The 19,415-nt window shown below is 43.8% G+C and overlaps 1 protein-coding gene across 1 annotated transcript in view; it reads left to right on the top strand.

Moving 5' to 3' along the window:
• Window positions 1–19,415, top strand: part of PLCH1 (phospholipase C eta 1) — a 289,893-nt gene that overhangs the window by 159,608 nt on the left and 110,870 nt on the right. The window contains exons 5-6 of the mRNA XM_040429955.1: window positions 2,699–2,828; window positions 14,746–14,916. Of these exons, the coding sequence (XP_040285889.1) occupies window positions 2,699–2,828; window positions 14,746–14,916 (301 nt within the window). The remainder of the gene's footprint in view (window positions 1–2,698; window positions 2,829–14,745; window positions 14,917–19,415) is intronic.

Raw genomic sequence — 19,415 nt, 5'->3', positions numbered from 1 at the left:
GGTCTCCGTTAAGGTGGTCAAGGAACATTCAGTTTTTGTTTCAGTCATAGATAGTGGCTTTAAACTTAAAGGGAACCTGTCATCTACCTGAGAAGAGTCAGTTATTATAATCTCCTGCTCTCTCACCCATCTGCTGATGATTGGCAGTTCTCTCCTAGAGAGAAAGGGAGAAAACTAGGTAGAAGACTGTCAGTTATCAGCAGGTGAGCAGGAGAGCAGGAATTCATGAATAACCAGGACTCTTCTCAGGTGGCCGTGACTCTTTTCCAGGCCCGGTCTGCGATGATTGTGATGTTGGTTCTCAGCAACCACTTACTTTTAACTTATAAATGACAGACTGCTGAAATCATCTCACCTGTCTCTACTTTACTTTATGCTGCTGTTAGTATGGGCAGCATAAAGGTGATGACAGGTTCCCTTTAATGAATTGGAGAATGACTATACAAGAAGACATTTCATTTGATATCTTTGGCTTTAAAGTTTAGTTCTATTTTAGGCTTTTTGGCTCTTTTCACACTGTATTTTGCTCTGACATATACCTCTGATGGATTCTCATGCGTAGTCATTTGTCATACATTCTATTATTTTTATTTTTTTTATAAATTCCTCTGTATGTAATAGCGCAGGTTGCATGGCTGAAAAATGTTTTTCTTCAACATATACAGGCCCTACAAACACTACACACTCCTTTGGCCTCTGGTGAATGGGAATCTGTGGGTTAGTACTTCTGACGTGTTCGCCAGGAACTTTACTAGAGCAAGTGGGCAATATTAAACGCAGTGTGAATGTAGCCTTAACCCATTAAGTACGTCCACCGCATATGTATGGTGGAAGTCCGATCCCTAAACATGGCGCCTGTTCGCATGTGCAGCGGGTGCCAAAGCTGCCGAGTTTCAGCTATTTTGAATAGCAGAGACCCGCGGCACATGTATGCGATCAGCCATAAGGCTGATCGCATACATTTTCCCCTTCAGATGCCGTGATCAAATGTGACCATGGCATCTAATCAGTCTGGACGCGGAAGTCGCTCGCTTCCGTTCCAGTAACAGCGTTCCCCGACTGAGATCGGGGAACCTGTTACATCTCTGAAATAGCCCGAAGCCTCAAGCAGGCTTCAGAGCCTATTTCAGGAATATACCAATACATTGTATTGCATTGTATTGTTATATTGTAAATTAAGTCTTCAATGATGGCTATATAGCCATCAATTAACACAACGGGCAATCTAATGATTGCCAGTTATTGTCACCCATGGTGACTTAAAAAAGATTTTAAAAAAAGACACCAAAAAAAATGCATGGACTTGCATGGAGCTGTTTTTATGCTTCCTATTGATTTCGATGGGATATTCAACACAGATTCTGACACACAATGGGCCATGTTGCTGCTTTTTCTCCACGTAGAAGAAAAGCAAGTGCTGCTTCCTATTGAAATGAAAGGGAGGCTGTTTTGAGGCATTGTTTGGAGCTGCTTTTGAGACAGAAACAATCCAAAATCAGCGCCAAAAAACTGGCCCTTAAGATTATTGTACGGTAAGTGCTGTAAGATTATTGCAGTACCACAACATCCTTTGGAGAAGGCGTACACTGACCCATTCTATGGGGCCATTGCAGTTCAGTGTGGGTGGTCATTCGGTATTATGGACAAGAATAGCCATTTCTATTGATGGGAGTGAGAAAAATGCGGATAGCACATGAAAGGTGTCTGCATTTTGGAGATCTGTGCTTTGCATACTGAAATACGGATATGGTCGTGTGTCTGAAGCCTGAATTCCATTGTTTTTTTTTCTGCCTAAATTTAAAGGGAATCTGTCACCAGATTTCTGCTGCCCTCACATTTAAACCCGAAGGCTGGTTTCACACGAGCGAGTGTCACACTCTGGACTCGCAGCACCCGTCCTGAACTTCCACTTCCAGCGTTGCCTGGGGTCGCGAAGCATTAAGCCTTAGAGGTCTGAAATGTACTGGATAACACTGACATAATGCGGTCAGTGTAGTCCAATACATTCCAGAACTGTAAGAGTTACATAGCATCATAAATCAATATAATGCTATGCGACTCCGTCAATGCTGGTATTTCAGGACAGGTGCTGCTCTGTGAGTCCAGAGCGTGAAACCAGCCTAACAGCTTCAGCGCATGCCAATGAGTCCCCCTATTCATGAGTTCACGCCTCTCCCTACCCACCGACCTCTGATTACCAGGTTTTTCCAACTGAATCAGCAGCAGGTGGGTGGGGAATGCCAGGAGCTCATGAATATTTAGGACTCATTATGCAATGGAGCTGTTCAGTGCAAGATTTTGGCAGAAGAGCTGGGTCAGTTACAGAAATTGACCCAGCATTTTGCTAAGGGGACCTGTCACTAGTTTATGTTACCCTTGGTTTGGACAACTTAAAACTGGAGACAGATTCTCTTTAAAGGATTTCATTTATAAGTCTAGTGCCAGTCAACATGAGAACTCTCTGAAAACCTTGCTTTAGGCATCAACTTGTGGCCAGTTATTTTCTAGACCTGCCTTAGGATATGTTCAATGATGTGGTTGTTTTTTCTTAATTGTGTTGGGAAAAATGCAGCAATAAATCTTGTGAGAATATTCTCTTCGATCTGATGCAGCAAATCAAAAGAAAGTTCACACAGTTTTGGAAGAGTGTTGTTTGGCGAAACTTCTTGGTTTTATCACTTCCTTAATGGGTTCATACATGGGTAAAACAGACATTCGAAGAAGCCGACAAGAACGGAGATGGTTTGCTGAACATAGAAGAAATTTACCAGCTCATGCATAAGCTTAATGTGAATTTACCTCGCAGGAAAGTCCGGCAGATGTTCCAGGTTAGTTTCTTCTTGCTTGAATTGCGTAAGAGCACAACAGTTGTCTCATTAGAATTTTTGCTAATTTTTGGGTCACACTGATAAACATGCATCTGTTTGGGCTATTTTAACACCATACATGTATTTTTAAAGCATACCTGAGATTTCATAAAGTTTGTTTAATGGCTGTGCTTCACTGTACAGTTATAACTGAAAGAACAAGTTATGTTTGGGTTTTCCTAAATGTTTTTTTTTTTCAGCCATATGATTCCTAATTTCAGCTGCACAGCTAGATGCATTTCACTCAGAAGCAGGGGCGTGTCCATCCTGGCAGCAATGTACTACTGTGACATCCTCTCTCTTGCTTCCCACTATGTATATTTTCAGCTCACAGAACATTTTTACACTGTACAATATGCTGTAAAATTGACCTGTTATCTTCATTCTCTAGATTAGTACGGTTACAACAATACCACAGTTGTATAATTTTTCTTGAGTTTTAATACAGATTTTTTTTTAAAAACCTTTGAGGGGAAAAAAAAATGTATAACCATATTCTGACCCCTATAACTTTTTTGTAGTTGTGTATGGGGCTGTGTGAGGACTCATTTTTTGCGGGACAATCTGTACTTTTCAGTGATACCAATTTGAAGTGTGTGTGCGACTTTTTGATCACTTTTTATAAAAACATTATTGGGTAGTTGAAGTGACAAAAAATGGCGAATTGGCAGCTTTTATATTTTTTCTCGTTACGCTATTCTCAGTACGCCATTAATATTGTTATATTTTAATTATATGGGCATTTTCGCACAAGGCGATGCCCATGATGTTTTTTTACTATTTAAGTCACCTTGGGTAACAACAACTGGCAATCATTAGATTGACTATTGTGTTCATTGATGGCTATATAGCCATCATTGAGCACTTCATTTTGCCATATAACAATACAATGCTGCCACCTAGTGGCCTGTATAGGTATATTCCTGAAATAGACACCGAAGCCTGCTTGAGGCTTCGGGCCATTTCAGCAATATAACAGGTTCCCCGATCTCAGCCGGGAAATGCTGTTACAGGACTGCTCAAATGCCGTGGTCACATTTGCTGCTATGGTGCCTTCTGCAAGTGCGAGCGGGCACCATGTTTAAAGACCTCAAGGGGTTAAGCACTTTAGAAAATGTTTCCCTCTATGGACGCAATAATTTTGACTATTGCAATTTTTGCAGTCATAGCTGTGTGTAAACACACGTCTAGTTAGTTATAATGGTTTGCCAGCAGGAGTGATTTCCTATATTACGGTTTATATCAAAAGCCAAGGTTGACATACAAAGTGGCAAGATGGGCAATCTCCCTCAAGCAGTGCATCAAATTGAAGGGATCAGGTCAATGAGATGACAAATTGGAAAGCTCTGTTCTTTTTGGACTTCTACAATTTCTGTGAATATGAATATTTTGCGGCCTGCAAAAAATACGCATGATGTCCATGTGCATTCCGTATTTTGCGGAACGGAACAGCTGGCCCCTAATAGAACAGTACTATCCTTATCCGTAATACGGACAATAATGGGACATGTTCTATTTTTATGCAGAACGGAAATACAGACATACGGAAACGGAATGCACACGGAGTAACTTCTGCTTTTTTTGCAGACCCATTGAAATGAATGTTTCCGCATATGGTCCGCCAAAAAAACGGAACAAGCACTGAAAGAAAATACGTTTGTGTGCATGAGCCCTTGCACTTATAGGGGACGCCCACTGATACTGAGAATAGGATACAGTTTTTCTTCGACAGGGAATTCTGTTTTCCCCTCTGAGATTTTTGTATTTCGCTACATGTTCATGCAGAGCAAACATTATCCATTTCATCTACAGACAGGCACATAATGGCATTGCAATTCCTGCCTGACAGGCCCTCTATGCACTGGCTGCCTCACCCTAAGGACTAACCCACGCACCAAGGGGATTTTTCAGCAAAGTAAAAAGCAACAAAACATGTCACTGATAGAACAATCACAGTCACCATCTTTAAAACCCTCTGAGAGTGATGCGAGTATTTGTAACATGCCATTCAAAAGAGTAAATTAAATCATATTTGTATCATCTTCGGCATATATTGATTGTAATGTGGTATGATATTAAATACTTGTGTAATAAAAAAATATATATACAAAATATTAAAGGAGTGACACCTTTTAAAGGGGTTGTCCGGGTTCATAGCTGACATACCCTTATTTTCACCCAGGCAGCCCCTCTGAGGCTAGCATCGCAGCATCTCATGCTCCGATGCGCTCCCTTGCCCTGCTCTAAATCGTGCAGGGCACGGGCTCTTTTGTTTTCAATAACAGTGTGTTCGGTGACGTCACCGGCTCTGATGGGCGGGCTTTAGCGCTGCCCTAGCCGTTTTACTGGCTAGGGCAGCGCTAAATTCCGCCCATCAGTGCCGGTGACGTCACCGGGGTTCCTGGCAGCCCCATGGAGAGCCCCGGTACGTCACCAGATCTCCAAAAAATGCCTTTGCCCTGCGCGATTTAGCGCAGGGCAAAGGAAAGCATCGGAGCATGAACTGCTCCGATGCTCATGTCAGTGGGGCTACCGTGGTGAAAATGGATATATGTCCGGGTTCAGCTCTGATCCCGGACAACCCCTTTAAATGGCTAAACACAAAAATGATATTTGCACGCTTTCAGAGTACAGAGGCTCCTTCGTCAGGCAAGATTTCAAGTCAGTGATGGAGAGAAAGGCACATTATTTAATAGATGTATATAGGATAAGCCAGAGCAATAAATCGACTTGTTTAACCCCTTAAATGGGTTTTTCATTATGCTTTAACATCATTTATGAAGGTATCTGCGTTGTAATATGTTTTTTTTACCTTTATGGCTGCTATGTTCTGGGCTGTTCCATGACCATGTCCATGCAGCTTTTTCTTAGTTTGGATGGTGTTTGGATGTATAGTTTCCACCCTCAGTGTGTTGTGCACCTAGTGTATAAATTGTTTTGTCCGTTTGCTGTTTATTTCTGAATAAAGCTCAGTTTTTATTCCGTTTTGAGTGCTCACTGCATTCATACACCCCGTCTATCCTCTTCTTGCTTTTTCGCATTCCTGAAGATGGGTTATTAATATGTAAGACTGGAAACCTCCTTTAGGGACCAGTTACAGCTGGACTCCTGCTGTTCAGTGCATGGGCACAGCTCCTGTATCTGTATGTCATGGTGCCTTAATATATGGCGATCCACGGTGTACAGGTACATCATGGTAAGTTAAGGTGTTAATGATGTATCACCCCAGGTACGAGTACAAATGTCTGTAACATCTTTTAACCCCTTCAAGCAAAAGCCAGTTTGGACCAAATGCCGGAACCCCATTTTTCAAATCTGGCGTGTCAATTTTTCTGTTAATAACTCTGGAACACTTTTACTGATCCAAGCCATTCTGAGACTGTTTTCTTGTGACACATCGTACTTCATGCTAGTGATGAATTTGAGTTGATATGTTTTAACTTTATGTAAAAAAATGTAAATTCCAAAATTTAGAAAAATTAGAAAGTTGGAATTACCCTGATTTTTAAGACAAATAGTGATTCCTCACAAGATACCGTAGTTAATTAATATACCCCATTTGTCTACTCTATGTTGGCATCATTTTGTAAATTTCTTTTTTTTTAAGATGTTAAAAGGTTTAGAATTTTGGAAGCAATTTTTTTTATTTTTCAAGAAAAATTTCAAAACCGTCTTTTTAAAGACCAATTCAGTTCTGAAGTGACTTTAAGGTTCTTACATAAACTAGGGGTGGGCGATATAGGCGATATGCCATATAAATTTGTGCCATGATATGGATTTTGTGCATATCGCCTATATTGCCGGACCGCGATATGACCACGGAGTGGTAGTGAATGATCACGCTCTCGGCGCGCACCATGTTCTCCTGAGCCGGCACAGTGGAGAAGGAGGGAGTCCCTCTCTCCCCACTGTGCGCGGCTGCATCTGGCCACTAATAAGAACAGAGTAGGAGGAGGAGAGGAGGGACTGTGGCCACTGCGCCACCAATGAATGCCTGAATACCAAAGTAGCGTTCATGTGCTGGCCATATCCCGGCCCCTATGACTGCACGCTGCGATCCACCGCAATTAACCCCTCAGTTGAGGGGTTAATCGCACGGATCACAGCGTCCTGTCAGAGGTCGGGTGCCGGGAATGTTCTTCAGTCTCTGCATTGGTGGCAGTGGGCAGTTCCGATCGGAGTCTCAGCAGTGTAATGCTGGGGCTCCGATCGGTTACCATGACAACCAGGAGTCACGCAACTGAAGTCCTGGCTGCCATGGTATGTTAGTGAGCAGCATTATACTCACGTGCGCTGTGGCCGCCGGTCGCTCCTTCTTCTGTCTGTGTGGCGCATTGCTAATGCTTATAGTATTAGCAATGCGCCGCACAGACCTATGAGAAGGATACTGGGGAGGGAGGGTGAGTGGGTTTGAGTTACCAGAGGGGGCTGATAAGAGGGAGAGGCTGGGGGGCACATGAGAGGCTGGGGGGCACTTGAGAGGCTGGCTGCCATGGTCGGCTCCCTGCTGTTGTGTGCACAAAGCACAGGGCAGCAGGGAGAGTGTAAAGTCCTATTCACCCTAATAGAGCTCTATTAGGGTGAATATGACAATGGTTCTAGCCCTTAAGGAGGCTAATAGTTATTAAATAAAAGTAAAAAAAAAAAAAAAAAGTTTAAACACACCCCCCCCCCCCAAATATAGAAAACAATATATCGCGATATATATCGCATATCGCACATGCTTAAAATTATATCGCAATATAGATTTTAGGCCATATCGCCCACCCCTAGTAGAAACCACCCAAAAATGACTGCATTTAAAACATGATTTTACAAACTATGTTCACAGGAATTAAAGCAAAATAGAGGTGAAATTAAAAGATTTCATTTATTTGTGAAGATTTTCCATTTAATTCATTTTTAATGGCAAAACAAACCTCAATATTTATTACCCTGATTCTGCAGTTTACAGAAACACCCATATGTCGTCATAAACTTCTGTATGGGGACACGGCAGAGCTCAGAAGGAAAAGGACTGCAATATCGTTTTATGCAGGGCAGATTTTGCTGGAATGGTTTTCGGCTGAATGTCACATTTGAAGAAGACCCTGAGGTACCCCTAGAAAGAAACCTAAAAAAATGACCCCATTTTGGAAATTACACTCCTCAAGGAATTGATCGAGGGATGAAGTGAATGCCTTGACCCAATAAGCGTTTAATAGAATTTAGAAAGACTTGGCTGTGAAAATTTTAAAATTACATTTTAGTTCCAGTTTTAGTTTTGGGATATATAGTCTTTGGCATTTTTCACACTGCCGTGCTCAGATTGGTTAGTCTGCACAGAGCGGAAGCAGAGCGATCGCCGGCAAGGGACCTCTTCTCGGGGAGAGCTGAACTCCGGGGCTGTGACCGTTTCTAGTGTCGCAGCCCTGTTTAGCAATTTGGAAGTCACTGCATACTACATGCAGTCTGGACATACAGTTACATCCACATGCATGAAGGGATTAAATGTTTGTGCCTTTTTTTCTCAGTCATTTATTTGTACAGTTGCTTGATGGAGAAGCCTGAAAACTTGCATACATCATTTTTATTGTGAGCTAATAAATGTATTGCTAATGTTTTTAACATTAGATATATTTTTTCAGGCTAACACAGTGCTTCAATTTTAACTTTGTGGTTAAAATCTTTGTAAACCATTCTTAAAACACATCAAGTCATCAGGAACCATAGGTCATGGATGGAGACCTCTCAATCACCTCATGTCCATTGACATGAAATAAAATCTATACTAGCCTAGGTTAACATTAATTTATTGACAAGGAGACGGATCACTGCAGTTAAACTACATTTCAGGAAGGCAGTCTGACGGCTGGCCTGTCCTCAAGACCTACATAAAAGAAGCATGCATTAGAAAGCCTCTGTCGAATGTTTGGTAAATCCTGAGTAAATCCTCTAGGCAGATGCTTGAAGCAGACACGATGATGACACGAGTGTGTCTCTAAGGACAGCCTAAAGACTGCACAAGACGCGTTATATTTGCACACAACTTTGGTCTTCTTTGTAGAACCGCTGTCATTTTCTGCTTTTGTAGCTATGTAATAAACCAAGTAGTTATTGGTAACATTCTTTAAAAATACTACAATTACAGCAAAAGTTCTACAGTATGTTTTACAAGGCTTTTATTCGAGACATTAGAACTCTTATGAAGAAGGAAGTTTCTTTGTTTTGGAGGCTGATCTGCTTTAGCTTTGTAAGAGATTGGCTCAGATTATTATTGGGCTATATCAAGGGCTCTTGTAGGTTTCTGACATATGACTTTAAAAGGTTAAGTAAAAAAAAAATATGATGGCGGAAAAAGCCAAAATTGTCAGTCTTCAGTGCATTGGAGCTCCTGTAAATGATACTGATGTAAGCTTTGTGAAACATTATATATCAGGAGCTGGGTGACTGCCCTTCAGGGCTATAATAATGGTCACCTAGCCTAGAAAAACATGACAGAATTTGTTTCAAATATAGCTGCAACCCATTATTCGCCTGGACCTCTCCTACACAACTATTACTGGTTAATATCTAAAATCGATACTGTGATAGAAATGCCCAGACCTATATCTAGAGCACCTGAGTTATTCTCAGTTGTGTCATGGCCAACTTTCTCCACAATAGAGCCAAGTACCAACATAGTGTTCCAGACTGTTGTGTCCGAACAGTAGTATAATAACATATGGATGTAGCAGTTGTAAATGCAAGTGTGATATCATGTCTCACTGTGACAAAAAGCCATTAAAAAGGTCACACAGAACCTTCAACAGTAGTCATTCTGATTATATACTATGGACTGTGTTGTATGGACATAATTGAAAGGCCATCCTTGTACGCTGTTGACTACAGGGTCAAAAGTCAAGTATTAGAATCAGACTAAATACTATCATTTGTCACAGGAGGTAGAGTAACAGATAATGTATGGTTAGAAAAGAACTTATTGGTTAAGTCAAGTTTTTATGTTAAATATTAAAAGGTGATTTCCTATCCATGTCACTTTGTATATAATCCTGGAATCTTGCTGTTTTTACACTGAGCACTCAGACTCGCAAAAGCCTGACGGCTTCTTGCTCTGTAGAAATCTTAGTAGTAATTTCATTATTTTCACAGGAAGGATTACAATGAAAGGTAACACTTGCAGGCACCATTTTTGCACTTTGCCAGCTCCAGTGCTGCTGCTGCCACTTCTTTTTATATATTTACATATATGTACATAATGCTCCCTTGACAATAGGTAATTGGTCACAGCTTATCTACTCACTCTCTGCACAATGACCTCTGCACGAGTTATAGCATATGTTCAGAAATTAATCAGTGATATCCAGACACTTGTTAGGCTACTTTCACACTTGCGGCAGAGTGATCCGGCAAGCAGTTCCATCGACGCAAAACGTATGCCAACTGAAGGCATTAGTAAGACTGGTCAGGATCCTGATCAGTCTTAAAAATGCCTGATCAGTCAAAAAAAATGCATTGAAATGCCGGATCCGTCTTTCCGTGTGTCATCCTGGAAAACGGATCCGGCATTTATTTTTTTACACCTTTTTTTCGGTCTGTGCATGCGCTGACCGGAAGGACGGATCTGGCATTCAGGCAAGTCTTCAGTTTTTTCGCCGGAGATAAAACCGTAGCATGCTACGGTTTTCTCTTTTGCCTGATCAGTCAAAATGACTGAACTGAAGACATCCTTAGGGCTCTTTCACACTTGCATTGTCCGGATCCGTCGTGCACTCCATTTGCCGGAATTGCCCGCCGGATCCGTAACACCGCAAGTGAACTGAAAGCATTTGAAGACTGATCCATCTTCAAAATGCGTTCAGTGTTACTATGGCACCCAGGACGCTATTAAAGTCCTGGCTGCCATAGTAGTAGTGGGGAGAGCGGGGGAGCGGTATACTTACAGTCCGTGCGGCTTCCGGGGCGCTCCAGAATGACGTCAGTGAGCACCCCATGCGCATGGATGACGTTGATCCATGCGACATGTCATCCATGCGCGTTGGGCGCCCTGACGGCACTCTGAAAGAGCCCGGAGCCGCACGGACGGTGTACGTATACTGCTCCCCTGCTCCCCACTACCACTTTACCATGGTAACCAGGACTTTAGCGTTCCCGGCAGCCATGGTAACCATTCAGAAAAAAGCTAAACGTCGGATCCCGGTAATGCGCCGAAACGACGTTTAGCTTAAGGCCGGATCCGGATAATGACCTTTCAATGGGCATTAATTCCGGATCCGGCCTTGCGCACGTGTTCAGGATTTTTGACCGGAGCAAAAAGCGCAGCATGCTGCGGTATTTTCTCCGGCCAAAAAACGTTCTGTTCCAGGAACTGAAGGACATCCTGATGCATCCAGAACGGATTTCTCTCCATTCAGAATGCATTAGGATAATCCTGATCAGGATTCTTCCGGCATAGAGCCCGGCGACGGAACTCTATGCCGAAACACAACAACGCAAGTGTGAAAGAGCCCTTAGGGTACTTTCACACTAGCGTTTTTCTTTTCCGGCGCTGAGTTCCGTCCTAGGGGCTCAAATCCGGAAAAGAACTGATCAGTTTTATCCCCATGCAATCTGAATGGAGAGTAATCCGTTCAGGATGCATCAGGATGTCTTCAGTTCAGTCTTTTGACTGATCAGACTTTTCAGAAAAACGTAGCATGTTGTCTTTTTACCTCCGGACAAAAATCCTGAACACTTTGACTAAACGCCAGATCCGGTCTTTTTCCCATTGACTTGCATTAACGCCGGATCCGGGCGCTGTGTGTTCAGTCAAAACGGATCCGGCATTTGCATGTTAAACCCGAAAATGTCGGATCCGTTTTTTCACACGTTTTTCCGGATCGGCGGGCAAGTTCGGTGTCGAAATTGAACGCCGGATTAAAACAACGCTAGTGTGAAAGTTACCTTATGCATCCTGAACGGCTTACTCTCCATTCAGAATGCATGGGGATATAACTGATCAGTTCTTTTCCATCATGGAGCCCTTTTGACGGAACTCTGTGCCGGAAAAGAAAAACGCTAGAGTGAAAGTACCCTTACCTATGCTCATGTGACTGCTGTTGATGGAGCAGTGCAAAAACATATCTGATTTTAATTAGGAAATCAAATTTATAAAGTGAAAAAAGAAATGACTTATGAAAGTGAGAAAATTTACTTATGAATTATAAGTGAATATGAAGACCGTATGAGTATAAAAAGTGGTGACTAAGGCTAGTTTCACACTAACGTTTACAGATCCAGCAGGCTCATGAACAGCCTGCCGGATCCATCACCATCGAGCACTTCCGGAATGCCATCCAGCCCAATTAACTATGATGGGGTCCGGCGGAGAGCCTAGCGACACCCGGCAAATATGCAGTGAATTGGTTAGACAAATACTGCAGTGGTTTGTGTCTGGCTGATTCCCAGCATTCTATGCCAAACAGCCTGCCAGAAGGCTGTGCTGGCAGTGTGAAACAAGCCTAAGTAAGTGTCCTTTTTCATGGGCTGAGTTTGGGTCATAATGAGCATTACTTGATCGTTACTATGATCGTTAATCCCCCGCACTTTTTAAATTATATTGGCAGTGCATCACCTCTTTAGACAGGGTCCAAAGCTTCCGACTAGTGAGCATTTGTATGCTTTACGCTGGCGGAGGCCCAAGGCAGACCTCTGGGACAGTCTGCAAACAGGAGACAGGCAGATGCAGAGCATGGACCAACAGAGTACTTTATTACACATGTAATCAATGAACATGACAGTAATGATGATGCAGGTTAGGCAATAATGGTAGCACTACCTCGAACCAAGGTGCACCAGCAGACCAGAGGCAAACCCAGGAGGGCGAAAATCCAGTGAGCCACGTTTTCACAGAGCCACTGGTGGTGGGGAATGAAACTGGGCCGAGGGCTCACTGGTCGCACCTCCTGGAAGGTCCCGGTACACTTTTTTTTCCAGGTATCCCACTAAATTGTATACAATGTAAAATAGTTGCAATTTGAAATTACAACTTTCCCTGCAAAAAACAAGTCCTTATATGGCCATGTGAAAAGAAAAATACAAAAAATTATGACTAGGGGTTAGACAGGGAGTGAAAAAGGAAAACGCAAAAATGTACATTTTTGTTAACCTAAAAATTCACATTTCTCCTCTTCACTGGTCTGGCTGCTCCCACTAATGACATCATTAAGGTCCTCAAGATGTAGCTTTCATCTCCTTCCATGCAGCTCGGGGACCTTCAGGATGGAGAGGGCTGTGTTGCTCACAGTCCTCTCCATGATCGCTTTCACTCCTCTCCTGCCTACACTGATCACAAATTGTGTCGGACAGGGGAGTATTATACAGTTTTCAAACCAGCACCTGGATCTGAAAGGGTATCTGTCATCCGGAACATGGTTATTAAACTTGGCTGACTTTATGTGCTAATGTCAGCTGAATCTAACAGTCTGTGTCACTTTTTTTCTATGTGCCTCTGTTTTTTGTGAAAAATGAACTTTTATTTATGCAAATGAGCCTCTAGGAGCAATCGTCCTTACTTCTAGAGGCTGCCCTCTGCTGATTGAGTGTTTCACATCATCCTGCCTGGCCCATTAGTCTCAAAGATTAGCATCTGTGTGCCAGGTGAATGTGTGTTTTTTTTTTTTTTTTTCCCCTTTCCTTTCTTAGAGGACCTTTCGTAATTTATTGTATCACAAACTGGCATGCCTACCAGATAATGTGGCTCCTATAGATTAAAAGCCTTCCCCCCCCCCCCCCCCCCACCCCCCCCCCCCCCCCCCCCCCCCCCCCCCCCCCCCCCCCCCCCCCCCCCCCCCCCCCCCCAAAAAAAAAAGCTAGCATATTAGCGTGCAGGTGGAGCTGGCGCAGACTAAAGTCATGTTGCGCTTTGCAATTCTAAGTCTCATTTCCGACCAAAAAAGGCAACCATTTTGGTCGCCATCTGGAGCACTGAGAGGTTTTCACATATTAGGTTAAGTGATCAATGCAAAAACTGCACAATTTTAACATTATATATATATATATATATATATATATATTATATATATATATATATATATATTTTTTTTTTTTTTTTTTAAAGAACAGTGACCTGGAAAATGAAAAGGGTTTTCCGAGATTTTTTTTTTCCCTATGACCTGTCCTCTGGATAGGTCATAAGTATCTGATCGGTGAAGGTCCGACTCCCGGGACCCCTGTTTTGAGAAGGCAGCAGCGCTGCCTGTAACTGCTGCTGCCTTCATGCAGCTTATAAAGCACAGCGCCATACATTGTATAATGGCTTTGATTGGTATTGCAGCTCAGCCCCATTCACTTGACCACGTGTCGATGAAGGTGATCATGAACTCGGTCGTCACTCGGCCTAGGAAAAGCAGAAAGAAGGCCATGAAGCTCACAGGACTCCCACTGATCAGATTCTGATGACTAGGAATGAGCAAATCAACTTCGGATGCTTCATATGAAGTCGATTTGCATAATACTGTATGGAGCGGGAGTTACACTGGGACCCTAAACCCGAGTTCGGCACCAAGGGTTATCACACAAAGTCTCGCGATACTTCTCAAAGTGATAACTTTGGCGCCCGCACCGTACTGTATTACAACTACGTTTTATGTAAATTGACTTCGATTTGCTCATCCCTACCGATGACCTATCCAGAGGATAGGTCAGCAATAGTTAAGTCTCGGAAAACCCCTTTAAAACAAAAAATTGCCATAAATAAAAAAAATATTTTTTAAGCTGTTGACAGCCCAACAAAGGTTATCACTAGCAGTCACTTGCTGGAAATGATGGATTAAACTAAGAAAGGATTAGGGTGATGCACTGATAAACCTGACAGTTGATAAGCATAGTTTGTTTATGATGTGAAACATTTCTTTTACAGGAAGCAGACACGGATGAGAATCAGGGCACTTTAACCTTTGAGGAGTTCTCTGTGTTCTACAAAATGATGTCATTACGAAGGGATCTATACCTGCTGCTCTTAAGTTACAGTGATAAGAAAGATCACTTAACAGTGGAAGAACTTGCCCAGTTTCTGAAAGTTGAACAAAAGGTACGAACAAGATGTTTGGCTCATTATTATGTTATCCAAGCTTTATCATAATTAATGTGCAGTTGATCATAATATGCAAATGTGTAAGGATCTGTCATGGTGAGAAAGCTATTGGGAATCTGTCACCACAATCCTGGATCTGTAAGGATCTTTCATGGTGAGAAAGCTAATGGGAATAAGTCACCACAATCCTGGATATGTCATGGTGAGAAAGCTATTGGGAATCTGTCACCAGGGGCGTAGCTATAGGGGAAGCTGCAGCTTTGGGGCCCTGACCCAGAAGGGGCCCATCCAGGAGGAGGAGGACTAAAAGATTTGGTCAGGCCCCTCCCAACAGTATTACACAATGAAATTATATACAGTGACAGTATAGACAGTGTATAAAACAGATGGAACAGCTGCCGGCCCTGGTCTGAGAGAGCGATCTTTACTAGCCACAGGAATGGGGGCGGCATGAAAGGATGGGGTCGCTAAAATATAACTGTGGGATGGAGCCCCATTCAAAAATTTGCTGTGGGGCCCAGTTTTTTCTAGATACTCCACTGATGCAGCCCACAAAAGCAAGTTGGGTTTATCGATTACAAAACCTTAATTAATATGTGGGCCTGGTGATCAGTTTAAGGCCTTTTAAGCAGCAGCATGGTGATAAAAATGAGTGGCAAGGTGACATGGTGTGGAGATGGCAGCATGAGGAGGCCATCTTTAGTGGCACAATGACTAAGTCTGGATAAAAGACTAAGGCCACAGTGTCACGATAGGTAGGTAAGCGGGGAAATAACCAAACACGGGAAAACAAACAGAACAAAACGACTAGGCCCAAAAGCTAGGGAGAAAAGGGTCACCTCCTAGCGATCCCTAAAAGCTTTCCCTAAACTTCTGTGCCCATGTGCATACCTTTAGGGTGGATATGCACATGCCCTTGTGCCTAAACATCCTGGGCAAACCCTAAGCAGCAGGGAAAAGGGAAGAGGCAACCTGCTTCTTCAAACTAGGAAGAAGCAAGCGTCTCCCTAGAGGCCCTAGATAAAACACACAAAGGTTAATTAAAGGAAAGGATTTATCTTGAGCAGAGCTGGAGCAGACCATTCATCACAAATCAAGAGCTCCCAGCAAAGAACTATAACCCACACAGGCCACTGGGGAAGGAGGGATAAATAGCCTCACTAACAATGAAACCCAGTACACCTGAGGAAAGGTGGATCCAGCTGAAACCCAAGTCAAAACAAACAAAGAAGTCAGACATGTGCAGCCAGTCTGACAGATCTCCGCACATTCACAGGGCAAGGCGTGGAAACAGGTTGTTACCATCTGATATACCTTCTTCCACAAAATACTGATTGAGGGCTGCGATATACCTGTTGCCCCAAATAAACAGGGTGGTGTGATATAACTGTTGTGGCAAAAAGAATAATTGAGGGGTGTGCTATACCTGCTTCCACAAAATACTGATTAAGGGTTTATATACCTGCTCTCCACCAAATATTGATTGAGGGCTGCGATATACCTGCTTCCACAAATACTGCTCTTCTCTAGGGACTTGGGCACAGGGTCATTTTGAAAAATGAGAGGCAGGGGAAGAGGAAGGCTGTTCCTCAGGGGTGGTAGAGGTCGGGCAGGTGCATTACGCCGGAGCCTAAGTGGGAAGTTGGAGAAGGTGCCGCTGCGATACTTCAAAGGGCACACCAGAGTTGGTTGAGTGGCTCACTCAGCCTTCCACTTCTGCATCCTCCTCATTCTCTGTATCTGCACACTCCTCACTTTCTCCTCTGTGCACCCCCAATATACCACCACCACCACAATAGCCCCTCCACTCGAGTCAGAGGAATTATTTTCCCATCCATTCCCAGACCTTACCGATGCACAGCCATTCTTGACATAAGAAGAAGGAGGCTAGCAACGGCCACCACCCAGCGGCCTGACAACGGTACCCAGATCAGCCCAAGGAGGGAGGTCCCCGCTGTTGCTGCCTTTTCCAAGATGTCAAATGTCAGTGGTGTTGAAGGTGACGATGATGACGTGTCGATGGACGTCACGTGGGTGCCCAAAAGAGAGGAAGAGGAGGGAAGTTCAGAGGGAGGGACAGAGCAGCAGAGAGGGAGGAGAAGCAGGCAAAGCTCGCAGGGCACTGTAGGCAAAAAGCAGACTGCAAATGTGCCATGCACGGTCACTTTTGGTGCTCCCAGGACGCTGGCACATGGCTCCGCAGTGTGGGCTTTTTTTTTAACTTGTCAGCTGCTGACAATAGTGTTGCCTTCTGCAGCCTGTGCTGTCAACGCACAAGTCGCGGTAAGCCCAACACTCACCTAGGGACGACCGCCTTAGGAATGCACCTGGCCTCCCATCGCCGAGCCCAGTGGGAGCAACGCCGTCAGAACCCACAAAGCAACACTCCCGGCTCTCCACGTCCTGCCTCTTCTTCTTCTTCTTCTCTTCACTCCTCCCATTTGTCCTCCACTCACCTTCCACTGTGCCGTCGTTGCTTTCATCTGCAGAAAGCAGGCTTCCGTGGCCCAAATGTTCTAGCTTGTCGGAACTGCTAGCCGCCAACTACTGCTATAAACTGGTGGACTCGGAGGCCTTTAGAAAATTTTTGGCCATTGGCACGCCACAATGGAAGGTCCCCAGAAGGTAATATTTCTCCCAGAAGGGCATCCCAGAGCTATATGGCCACGTTCAGCGGCATGTGAATATATCTCTGGCACACAGTGTCGGTGCCAAGATACATCTGACCACAGACACGTGGTCTAGCAAACATGGGCAGGGAAGGTACATAACGTTTACTGCCTTCTGGGTGAACCTTCTGACGGCCGTCAAGCATGTAACCCGTGGCTCCCGTGTGGATTTGGTGTTACTGCCAAGAATTACATGCAGCTTGCCTTCTTCTCCTCCTCCTCCTCCCCTCCTACTCCATCCTTTGTCTCCTTCTCAGCTGACTCCTCCTTTTCCACTGCTACCGCCTCTTCGCTGCACCCCCCCAAGCTCCCCAGAACCTATTCGACGTCCAGGTGAGACGTTACCATGCTGTGCTGCGGCTGTTGTGCCTGGAAGCCAAGAACCACACCGGTCCTGGACTGCTTTCAGCTCTGCAGTCACAGGCCGAACAGTGGCTAACCCCGCTCAATTTGACAGTTGGTAAAGTGGTGTGTGACAACGGTGCCAATCTGCTGAGCGCGCTGAAACAGGCCGAAACGACTACACATGCGTGCATGGCACACGCCCTGAATTTAGCCGTGCAGCGATTCGTTGCTAAATACCCCGGGGTCCAGGACGTTTTGCAGCAGGCCTGGAAAATCTCTGGCCATTTTAGAAGATCTTACACGGCCATGGCCTCGCCTTGCTGATGTCCAGCGGCGACACCACCTGCCTGTCAGAAAATGCAATACTTTTTTGCGGTGCTGACAGTCGCATGTGGATCGCAGGGTCCGTGATCCTCATGCGTCAGCCCATGGTTGGGTGCCATGCATGTTCGTGTGCATGAGGCCTTACGCTGAGGTTTTTGCACGCACTTTGCTGGTACTATATAACTTTGGGGAAAAGATGTCCAGGACTGAGATGAAAATAAAAATTTTAATCTTTATATGGCTTTGTGTAAAAAATACATCTCCACATAGAAAACGGTAAAGTTACCTCTTTGCATGTGGAGATGTATTTTTTTACATGAAGCTAAATAAAGATTGAAGATTTTATTTTCATCTCAGTCCTGGACATCTTTTCCTGGATTGTTTGCGGACTGGACTGGGTCCCTGCACAAGAAATCATACGGGTAGTGCTGGCTTGACTTCCGAATCATACTTTACATCTCTGCATGATTTACTGTATGAAATTCTGCAACTGCAAATCCGCAGCTATTGAGTCGCATGTAAACCCAGCCTAAAACTGCTAATCTTACAGGTAATGGAATTTGTCTGATAGGAATGAAAAACTGTCTTCATAAATCCGGCCAAACACAGGGTGCAGAGAGTAGTTTCACCATGGGGGGAAAAAAAAGTAGTAGTAGCTTCAATAAAATGACAGTTATTTATCACAATGTTTGAATCATTTTGTACATTTGAATCTCAGAAGTTTTTGTTCCTGTGATGTCTGGTTTGCCACATAACTGCTTCATCCCCATTTCTGGGATATCTAAAGTGTGAAACTTATAAATGATACCCTGGTATCCTAGTCTACAAAATAACCATGCACAACCATATTCACATTCAAGAGTTTTCTGGGATTTTGCTAAAAGATTGTCCCAATTCATGATGATTTAGCCTTATTCAACTGAATGGCCTGGGCCACGGCACCAGACACTGCATGCTCACGACACTCATTGTGCTGATTGTTGGCCTTGCAGGGTTCAGACCTCCATGACCACACATTGTTGGCCTATTCTGACCCTCAGTTTAAAATTCTGGACTCTCCCCTGGTTAGCTCCATCTTGACACTTTTAACTGGTTGGCCTCCATATACTGGCACACAGCTTTTATAATTCAGAGCCTTACCAGGGCCTTATCAGGGTC

Source organism: Bufo bufo, chromosome 4, assembly GCF_905171765.1.
Source record: "Bufo bufo chromosome 4, aBufBuf1.1, whole genome shotgun sequence".
NCBI classification, from domain to species: Eukaryota; Metazoa; Chordata; class Amphibia; order Anura; family Bufonidae; genus Bufo; species Bufo bufo.
Note: the sequence above shows the minus strand (reverse complement) of the source record. Positions and strands in the feature narration are given on the sequence as shown.